The 11,181-nt window shown below is 50.1% G+C and overlaps 1 protein-coding gene across 1 annotated transcript in view; it reads right to left on the bottom strand.

Moving 5' to 3' along the window:
• The window catches only part of GLB1L2 (galactosidase beta 1 like 2), a 37,619-nt gene extending 27,531 nt beyond the window's left edge, over nt 1-10,088 (bottom strand). The window contains exons 1-5 of the mRNA XM_018560891.1: nt 9,880-10,088; nt 4,483-4,551; nt 2,224-2,319; nt 1,965-2,073; nt 717-809 (exon numbers count right to left, since the gene is read on the bottom strand). Coding sequence (XP_018416393.1) covers nt 717-809; nt 1,965-2,073; nt 2,224-2,319; nt 4,483-4,551; nt 9,880-10,046 — 534 coding nt within the window. The 5' untranslated portion in view covers nt 10,047-10,088. The remainder of the gene's footprint in view (nt 1-716; nt 810-1,964; nt 2,074-2,223; nt 2,320-4,482; nt 4,552-9,879) is intronic.
• Nucleotides 10,089-11,181: the final 1,093 nt, after the last annotated feature.

Here is an 11,181-nt window from a genome sequence, read left to right as displayed (position 1 = left end):
CTCCCCGCTCCGATCTGCCAGCGCTGACTGGCGGAACGGACGGGGGAGGGGGCGGGTACAGCTGGCTCTGCCTCTAGATAGGCAGAGCCAGCTGTCAGTCACGCAGCTGGGCGGATCTCGACATCAATGTCGGGATCCGCTCCGGCTGCGGCGTCTCAGTATACCGCGAGCTGTAGCTGGCGGTATACTGAGCTTAAGGTAACAGGAGGATGCTAGTTTGTGTCCTCCCGTTACCCTAAGGAGAACTATGGGGAAAAGCACTGACCCCATAGTTCTCCTTTAAGGAAACCTAAAGCTGTACAATTACCCAACACAACTTCTGAAATGACATGAACATGTTAAAGCTTATATGAGATTCCAGTGACTGGGTTGCGTGTCATTCTGATCAGGGAACATACATGTTGGGCACAGGAAGGCTGTGTGGAAGTCTAGTAACACATTTCCAGATATGATTCGTCTATGTCGGGCATCTTTGTGAAGCACAGGACATTATATCCACCGTGCTACCTCAGGTACCAAGACCAAAATAACATTGCATTGTCTTTCTATTCTATGTAACAAGTCTTGCTATCCAGACATCCCTTCCAGACAACATAGCACTTCTCTGCTCCTGAGCCATACAGGTTGGTCTGGGACCCTCCTCCACCCTGTATATGGACAACGCAGGAGCAGCAGGATATCACTCAGGTTATAACGCTGCTCTTTGCCGTACTCACAGTCTTTATGAACTCCATGTAGTTGGCATCCTTTGCATAGGAGCCGTACTCATTCTCCACCTGGACCGCGATTATGGCTCCTCCCCTGGAGTACTGTGGAAAGTACAATGAGACAGATCAGGTGATAGGAAAAGAGAGACATCCACTAATTGAGTATTATTGTAATAGCTATCCAACCCTCATCCAACCCAACCGTCTACTCTGCACCAGAGTGATCCATCCGAGCCAAAATACGGTGGAAAATGACAATGTGCATCGAAACGCTATAAAAAGAAAAAAGTAGCACAAAAGGATGGGAGGAGCTGGGATCTTTTTATCATAGAGTCCAATAATGTTAATAGGAGCCTCTTTCATGGAGCTTGGTCGCACGGATGTGGCTTCACTCCCACCAGAGCTGGCCCCAAACTGAAGGAGGGGCCTTGGAGAAATCTATCAAAAAACAGGGAGCGCCAGCAGACGTAGAAGAGTCCACGGTGTTTTTATTGGTAGAAATGAAACAGCATCAAAATCCACTGTGTATGCGGCGTCCACACAATCCACCTTCATCGGGGTTTGAGGAGTATTCAGAGAGGACTCCCTTATGGCAGGGGTAGGCAGTCTCTGAACCCTCCAGCTGTGGGGCAACTACAAATCCCAAGAGGCATTGCAAGACTCTGACAACCACAGGCATGACTCCCTTATGGCAGAGGTAGGCAGTCTCCGAACCCTCCAGCTGGGGTGCAACTACAAATCCCCATAGGCAAGACTCTGACAGCCACAGGCATGACTGCCAGAGACAGATGTATGATGGAATCCCCTAAGTAGAGAGATTGTCCTAATAACCCGGAGTCCAGTTTATTCCCTTTGGGATTCGCCTCTGAATACTCCTCAAGCCCCGATAAAGGGGAACTGTGTGAACCCCCAAAATTTGTTGGATTTTTGTTGCTGTTTTATTTCTACCAAAAAAAAAAAAAACATCCTGGACTCGCCTACGTCTGGTGGCCCGCCATTTATTGCTTCAATGAAGGAAAAAAAGACAGTTTATATGTTATACCCTTTTATAAGTGACATAGACTAGACATCCCAGAAATGATGAAAAGATAACCTGTCATTATAGAAATATGGGGTCATATTGTGGGGTTGCCGCTGGCACGGTGGCTCGCTCCCTGGTTGCCATGCTCACCCACAAGACACTGATCTGCAATACGTAGGCAGCCAGTTAAGTGCGTAGGAAACCAGACTTGCACCCAGACTTGACGTTACACTCACCTGATGTTTGATCACTCTGGGGATAAGTTCATCGAAATACGCTTCAGTTGGCTGTGCGAAGCCCTTATACGTTGTGCGTAGTTGCATGTCTTTGTCACGCAGTAGCCAGCTGTGAGGAGAAACAGTGCCTGAGTGGGACACATGTGGAGACGACAGCAGACGATGGGATGGATGTCACATGTGACACTGGCAGGGCATGCTGGGACATATAGCTGTGACTGGCCCCGGTGACCTGTGATGCAGCCCTGTATACACTCACCTAGGCAATCCTCCCAGATCCCACTCCGCGCATATGTAGGGCCCTGGGCGTAGAATCACCCATAATCCCACTTCAGCTGCTGTATCTAGAAAGGCCCTGTGTACAATTGGAGAAAGTAATCATTATTGATGATACGATAGATAGATAGATAGATAGATAGATAGATATCTCTCTCTCTCTATATATATATATAGAGAGAGAGAGAGAGAGAGAGAGAGAGAGATATCTCTCTATTATATATATAATAGAGAGACAGAGATCTCTGTATATATATAGATAGATAGATAGATAGATAGATAGATAGATAGATAGATAGATAGATAGGATAGATATATAGATAGCAGGGATGGTTAAACTGCAGTCCTCCAGCGTCCCATGAGGCATTGTAAGACTTTCAGAGTCTTGCAATGCCTCATGGGACTTATAGTTCCACAGCAGCTGGAGGGCCAGAGTTTAGCTACCCCTGTTCTAGAGCAGCGTTCCTCAACCTTTTTTCCAGCCGCAGCACTCTTTAAAAGTATGCAAATTCTCAAACCGCCCCCAGTCTAAAATGTAAAAAACAACATTTGGGTACTCCAAACTTCGTACTAGACCCTTATACGAGATAAGGGTCTGGTATGGATTTTAAAGGAGGGGGGGACCCCAAGCAAAAACGCACAAAAAAAAAAGTGTGATTCCCCATTTCACATCAGGGTCCCCTTCACATTACAGCTCCCTTTCACATCGGAGGCATGACTTGTGTGTGAAAAGTTCAAGGCACCCCTTAGAAAGTCAGTAGGCACACCCTGGTTGAGAAAGGCTGTTCTAGAGCATTGGCATTTTCTGCAGCACAGAGCACCCGTACTGTTGGAGATGAAACTCATATATAATATGATGGAAGTATACAAAAGGACGACATGAAACAAAATGGCTACCACATATATTTGGCTCAGACTAAAGCACCTCAGACAAAATAGAGTGCAGTTCCTCTGAAGCTACATTCTGACTGCAGAAAGAGGATGTGGCTATGGAGTTCTGTATAAGCTTCGAGTCATTGCAGTCAATTGACATCAGTTGCTACATTGACCATGCAATATATAGCCAATAATTTCTATTTTGTGTCATCAGAACAAAGCCGCAGCACTCTGATGCCTATGGAAGAACATAGGAAAATATACGCATACACTATATTGCCAATAGTATTGGGACGCCCCTCCAAATCATTGGATTCAGGTGTTCTGGGACATTTCCTTGCTACTAAATATTCCGCGGTCACCTGTTACTGGTATTATAACAAAGTGGAAGCAACTGGGAACAACAGCAACTCAGCCACGAAGTGGTAGGCCACGTCACATGACAGAGCGGGGTCAGCGCATGCTGAAGCGCACAGTGCGCAGAAGTCGCCAACTGTCTGCAGAGTCAATAGCTACAGACCTCCGAACTTTGTGTGGCCTTCAGATTGGCACAACAAGAGTGCGTAGAGAGCTTCATGGAATGGGTTTCCATGGCCGAGCAGCTGCATCCAAGCCTTACATCACCAAGTGCAATGCAAAGCGTGGGATGCCGTGGTGTAACGCACGCCGCCATTGGACTCTATTGTTTTTCAGGGGTTGGGCTTGGCCCCTTAGTTCCAGTGAAGGGAACTCTTAAGACATCAGCACACCAAGACATTTTGGACAATTTCATGCTCCCAACTTTGGAGGAGTTTGGGGACGGCCCCTTCCTGTTCCAACATGACTGCGCACCAGTGCACAAAGCAAGGTCCATAAAGACATGGATGGGGGAGTTTGGGGTGGAGGAACGTGACTGGCCTGCACAGAGTCCTGACCTCACCCCCATAGAACACCTTTGGGATGAATTAGAGCGGAGACTGCGAGCCCGGCCTTCTCGTCCAACATCAGTACCTGACCTCACAAATGGTCCAACATTCCCATAGACACACTCCTAAACCTTGTGGACGCCTTCCCAGAAGAATTGAAGCTGCTATAGCTGCAAAGGGCGGAGCCAACTCAATACTGAACCCTACGGACTAAGACTGGGATGCCATTAGCGTTCATGTGCGTGTAAAGGCGTCCCAATACTTTTGGCAATAGAGTGTATTTACTATATATAAAAGCTGTGTCATTCACTGTCACATAGATGGATCACACAGCTCGTATAGACATGATAACATGAGGTCAGGAACACAGACCGGATTTATTTCCAATGCCCTCTCACTGTGGTCGCAGACATGTACACATAACTACTGCTAGTCCAGATGGATTTCATGGGTCACATTACCCAATATCGAGGTTCGCTGAGAAGTCAAACTTCCCCCTCTGTGGCTCGTGAAGGTTCCAGGAGACGTATCTGGAAGGAGAGAAGAAAGGAGGTTTTAGTAGCATGTCAGCCAATCTAAGAGCTGAGAGGTCACATGTCATTCTTATGGATTAGGGTCACATTTACCAACATGAAACCTCCCTATTGCAGACTTGTTCTGCTCAATGGCTCGGAGCAGTGAATCAGCAGCTTCAGCATTGCAGCCAGATGGCTAGCATTGTCAGAGGTTAGCAATAGCAGCCTCCATGTTTCCCTTATGACAGGTTCCCTTTAAGGAGGAAAGTCTTCTCAAGTTTTAAGTTGGCCCTGAACTTATTGAATCATTGTATGTTCCAATGAATGCGTGGAGCACTTACAAGGCAATAAGAGACCCCAAAATGTTTTATTTTTTCTTCATAGGGTAAATCCTTCATCACTCCTGTGCCCAGTCACATGATCTCTGACCAAAGGGATCCGGGGGAGTAGATAGTGCTAGGTCTTATTTTCGGGGTAGGTCTTACTTTCGGGGAAACACGTTACTGAATTGTAAGCTGTGGTGCTACAGCAAAGATCATGTGACCAATGCCATGGCACTGGTCAGGTGACTGAACATCAGAAGAATTAGGATTTGCCCCGGTAATGAAAAGTGTAACATTCTGAGGTCTGTCATTGCCTTGCAAGCAGAGGAAACACTAACAGAAATGTGGCGTAAAGAACTATTCTCTGTTGACTTTAAAACCTCCTCCCACCTATGTAATGGAGATGAATAGGGGAGGAAATGCGGTATGGATTTAGGATAAGGGTCCGGTATGGATTTAGTACAAGGGCGCGGTATGGATTTAGTACACGGGCGCGGTATGGATTTAGTACACGGGCGCGGTATGGATTTAGTACACGGGCGCGGTATGGATTTAGTACACGGGCGCGGTATGGATTTAGTACACGGGCGCGGTATGGATTTAGTACACGGGCGCGGTATGGATTTAGTACACGGGCGCGGTATGGATTTAGTACACGGGCGCGGTATGGATTTAGTACACGGGCGCGGTATGGATTTAGTACACGGGCGCGGTATGGATTTAGTACACGGGCGCGGTATGGATTTAGTACACGGGCGCGGTATGGATTTAGTACACGGGCGCGGTATGGATTTAGTACACGGGCGCGGTATGGATTTAGTACACGGGCGCGGTATGGATTTAGTACACGGGCGCGGTATGGATTTAGTACACGGGCGCGGTATGGATTTAGTACACGGGCGCGGTATGGATTTAGTACACGGGCGCGGTATGGATTTAGTACACGGGCGCGGTATGGATTTAGTACACGGGCGCGGTATGGATTTAGTACACGGGCGCGGTATGGATTTAGTACACGGGCGCGGTATGGATTTAGTACACGGGCGCGGTATGGATTTAGTACACGGGCGCGGTATGGATTTAGTACACGGGCGCGGTATGGATTTAGTACACGGGCGCGGTATGGATTTAGTACACGGGCGCGGTATGGATTTAGTACACGGGCGCGGTATGGATTTAGTACACGGGCGCGGTATGGATTTAGTACACGGGCGCGGTATGGATTTAGTACACGGGCGCGGTATGGATTTAGTACACGGGCGCGGTATGGATTTAGTACACGGGCGCGGTATGGATTTAGTACACGGGCGCGGTATGGATTTAGTACACGGGCGCGGTATGGATTTAGTACACGGGCGCGGTATGGATTTAGTACACGGGCGCGGTATGGATTTAGTACACGGGCGCGGTATGGATTTAGTACACGGGCGCGGTATGGATTTAGTACACGGGCGCGGTATGGATTTAGTACACGGGCGCGGTATGGATTTAGTACACGGGCGCGGTATGGATTTAGTACACGGGCGCGGTATGGATTTAGTACACGGGCGCGGTATGGATTTAGTACACGGGCGCGGTATGGATTTAGTACACGGGCGCGGTATGGATTTAGTACACGGGCGCGGTATGGATTTAGTACACGGGCGCGGTATGGATTTAGTACACGGGCGCGGTATGGATTTAGTACACGGGCGCGGTATGGATTTAGTACACGGGCGCGGTATGGATTTAGTACACGGGCGCGGTATGGATTTAGTACACGGGCGCGGTATGGATTTAGTACACGGGCGCGGTATGGATTTAGTACACGGGCGCGGTATGGATTTAGTACACGGGCGCGGTATGGATTTAGTACACGGGCGCGGTATGGATTTAGTACACGGGCGCGGTATGGATTTAGTACACGGGCGCGGTATGGATTTAGTACACGGGCGCGGTATGGATTTAGTACACGGGCGCGGTATGGATTTAGTACACGGGCGCGGTATGGATTTAGTACACGGGCGCGGTATGGATTTAGTACACGGGCGCGGTATGGATTTAGTACACGGGCGCGGTATGGATTTAGTACACGGGCGCGGTATGGATTTAGTACACGGGCGCGGTATGGATTTAGTACACGGGCGCGGTATGGATTTAGTACACGGGCGCGGTATGGATTTAGTACACGGGCGCGGTATGGATTTAGTACACGGGCGCGGTATGGATTTAGTACACGGGCGCGGTATGGATTTAGTACACGGGCGCGGTATGGATTTAGTACACGGGCGCGGTATGGATTTAGTACACGGGCGCGGTATGGATTTAGTACACGGGCGCGGTATGGATTTAGTACACGGGCGCGGTATGGATTTAGTACACGGGCGCGGTATGGATTTAGTACACGGGCGCGGTATGGATTTAGTACACGGGCGCGGTATGGATTTAGTACACGGGCGCGGTATGGATTTAGTACACGGGCGCGGTATGGATTTAGTACACGGGCGCGGTATGGATTTAGTACACGGGCGCGGTATGGATTTAGTACACGGGCGCGGTATGGATTTAGTACACGGGCGCGGTATGGATTTAGTACACGGGCGCGGTATGGATTTAGTACACGGGCGCGGTATGGATTTAGTACACGGGCGCGGTATGGATTTAGTACACGGGCGCGGTATGGATTTAGTACACGGGCGCGGTATGGATTTAGTACACGGGCGCGGTATGGATTTAGTACACGGGCGCGGTATGGATTTAGTACACGGGCGCGGTATGGATTTAGTACACGGGCGCGGTATGGATTTAGTACACGGGCGCGGTATGGATTTAGTACACGGGCGCGGTATGGATTTAGTACACGGGCGCGGTATGGATTTAGTACACGGGCGCGGTATGGATTTAGTACACGGGCGCGGTATGGATTTAGTACACGGGCGCGGTATGGATTTAGTACACGGGCGCGGTATGGATTTAGTACACGGGCGCGGTATGGATTTAGTACACGGGCGCGGTATGGATTTAGTACACGGGCGCGGTATGGATTTAGTACACGGGCGCGGTATGGATTTAGTACACGGGCGCGGTATGGATTTAGTACACGGGCGCGGTATGGATTTAGTACACGGGCGCGGTATGGATTTAGTACACGGGCGCGGTATGGATTTAGTACACGGGCGCGGTATGGATTTAGTACACGGGCGCGGTATGGATTTAGTACACGGGCGCGGTATGGATTTAGTACACGGGCGCGGTATGGATTTAGTACACGGGCGCGGTATGGATTTAGTACACGGGCGCGGTATGGATTTAGTACACGGGCGCGGTATGGATTTAGTACACGGGCGCGGTATGGATTTAGTACACGGGCGCGGTATGGATTTAGTACACGGGCGCGGTATGGATTTAGTACACGGGCGCGGTATGGATTTAGTACACGGGCGCGGTATGGATTTAGTACACGGGCGCGGTATGGATTTAGTACACGGGCGCGGTATGGATTTAGTACACGGGCGCGGTATGGATTTAGTACACGGGCGCGGTATGGATTTAGTACACGGGCGCGGTATGGATTTAGTACACGGGCGCGGTATGGATTTAGTACACGGGCGCGGTATGGATTTAGTACACGGGCGCGGTATGGATTTAGTACACGGGCGCGGTATGGATTTAGTACACGGGCGCGGTATGGATTTAGTACACGGGCGCGGTATGGATTTAGTACACGGGCGCGGTATGGATTTAGTACACGGGCGCGGTATGGATTTAGTACACGGGCGCGGTATGGATTTAGTACACGGGCGCGGTATGGATTTAGTACACGGGCGCGGTATGGATTTAGTACACGGGCGCGGTATGGATTTAGTACACGGGCGCGGTATGGATTTAGTACACGGGCGCGGTATGGATTTAGTACACGGGCGCGGTATGGATTTAGTACACGGGCGCGGTATGGATTTAGTACACGGGCGCGGTATGGATTTAGTACACGGGCGCGGTATGGATTTAGTACACGGGCGCGGTATGGATTTAGTACACGGGCGCGGTATGGATTTAGTACACGGGCGCGGTATGGATTTAGTACACGGGCGCGGTATGGATTTAGTACACGGGCGCGGTATGGATTTAGTACACGGGCGCGGTATGGATTTAGTACACGGGCGCGGTATGGATTTAGTACACGGGCGCGGTATGGATTTAGTACACGGGCGCGGTATGGATTTAGTACACGGGCGCGGTATGGATTTAGTACACGGGCGCGGTATGGATTTAGTACACGGGCGCGGTATGGATTTAGTACACGGGCGCGGTATGGATTTAGTACACGGGCGCGGTATGGATTTAGTACACGGGCGCGGTATGGATTTAGTACACGGGCGCGGTATGGATTTAGTACACGGGCGCGGTATGGATTTAGTACACGGGCGCGGTATGGATTTAGTACACGGGCGCGGTATGGATTTAGTACACGGGCGCGGTATGGATTTAGTACACGGGCGCGGTATGGATTTAGTACACGGGCGCGGTATGGATTTAGTACACGGGCGCGGTATGGATTTAGTACACGGGCGCGGTATGGATTTAGTACACGGGCGCGGTATGGATTTAGTACACGGGCGCGGTATGGATTTAGTACACGGGCGCGGTATGGATTTAGTACAAGGGTCCGGTATGGATTTAGGATAAGGGTCTGGTATGGATTTAAAAGGGGCCACACTTTGGTGTTTACATTTTTATATTCACATTTTTACATTCTAGATTGGGTTGCCTCTAGATTTTTAAGGGGTGCCATGACCTAAAAAAAGGTTGAGAAATGCTGAACTACAATATATTACATTTTTGTTTTTAGGTTTAGAAAATCATCATGGGGTCTCGTTCTCACAGCAACCTCTGCCGTTTAGAATGCAGCAGAGGGTGCCATGGAAGGATAATTGGCCGCGTTTCCACCTCGGCATGAAGAAAGAATCCTGCAATTGAAATGTCAGCTCAGAATTTGCCCTTTTTACACATCGATAACATTTCATCACTTTACAGGACGTACGTAGTGAGAGTGTTCAGGCCGCAAGCCTTCATCTTCAGCATGCGGTCCTTCCAGTATTCTTTAGGGACTCGAAAATAGTGCATAGACCCTCCCAGAATCCTCAGCGGCTCCCCCTCCAGCTTGAACTGACCATTCTCTGCTTGGAGGCCGCGGTGTCGAGTCCACATCCTCAATGAAAAGGAATTGTACCCACGCAACCTGCGGGCGAGAAGATGATGACATTTGTATTGCACACGTAAAAAAAACACGCAACTTTACACGTGGACGGATAACACCAAGGATACAACACACATTCACACCATGGCTCTGGAACTAGTATCCCCAACCTTGGATCTACACCCCCCCCAAAACTCCTCCCATTGAAGTGTCACAGAGGCCTTTAGAATGCAGCAGCTCTGTCACTGAGCAAGGGGGAGGTCGGTGGGCGGGTGAATAAATTAAAAAAATATCAAATCCATTCAGCAGCGGAGGGGTCGGCTCTGCATTCAGCAGTAGAGGGGTCGGCTCTGCATTCAGCAGCGGAGGGGTCGGCTCTGCATTCAGCAGTAGAGGGTTCGGCTCTGCATTCAGCATGGAAATAAAACCTCCACTCATGCCTTGATTAGAAGTGATTTAGTGTCGGTCTTACCGTGTCGCCTCGCCGCCAGTGTGGCCGGGATATCATGAAGTAGACAGAAGAGCTGACAAGGTGTAAAGTACAGAGACTGAACTACAGAACGTGACAACTTATCAGGAGACGGCAATGTCCAAGGCTCCGACTGTGATAGGGATGGTTCTGTAATGCGGGAGCTGCAGGCTTATCTAATGTCAGTCCTGAGATGTGGTGGCTGTATAAAGCATTCTCACCTGGTGATCCTGCCACTAACGCACATCCTATCCTAGGGGGACAACAGCGCTTACTACCTGTACTGTATCTATGGAGGAGCTGTGTTGTTACCCTAGAACAGCACCACAGAACACCCCTTCATTGTCAGAACGGGGTCTGGGGTGTATGGTCAGTTTGGGTGTGAGCAGTCAGGCTGGGTGTGTGTGATCAGGTCGGGGTGTGTGCGGTCAGGTCGGGGTGTGTGCGGTCAGGCTGGGTGTGTGTAAGGTCAGGTCGGGGTGTGTGCGGTCAGGCTGGGTGTATGCGGTCAGGTCGGGTGTGTGTGGTCAGGTCGGGGTGTGTGCGGTCAGGCTGGGTGTGTGCGGTCAGGTGGGGGTGTGTTCGGTCAGGCTAGGTGCGTGCCGTCAGGTCGGGTGTGTGGGGTCAGGCTGGGTGTGTGAGGTCAGGTCGGGTGTGTGCGGTTAGGTGTGTGGGGT

The sequence above is a fragment of the Nanorana parkeri genome, unplaced genomic scaffold (genome assembly GCF_000935625.1).
Source record: "Nanorana parkeri isolate BGI_ZX_2015 unplaced genomic scaffold, ASM93562v1 scaffold485, whole genome shotgun sequence".
Taxonomy (NCBI): domain Eukaryota; kingdom Metazoa; phylum Chordata; class Amphibia; order Anura; family Dicroglossidae; genus Nanorana; species Nanorana parkeri.
The sequence above is the reverse complement of the archived record's forward strand: the minus strand, read 5'-3'. Positions and strand labels throughout refer to the sequence as shown.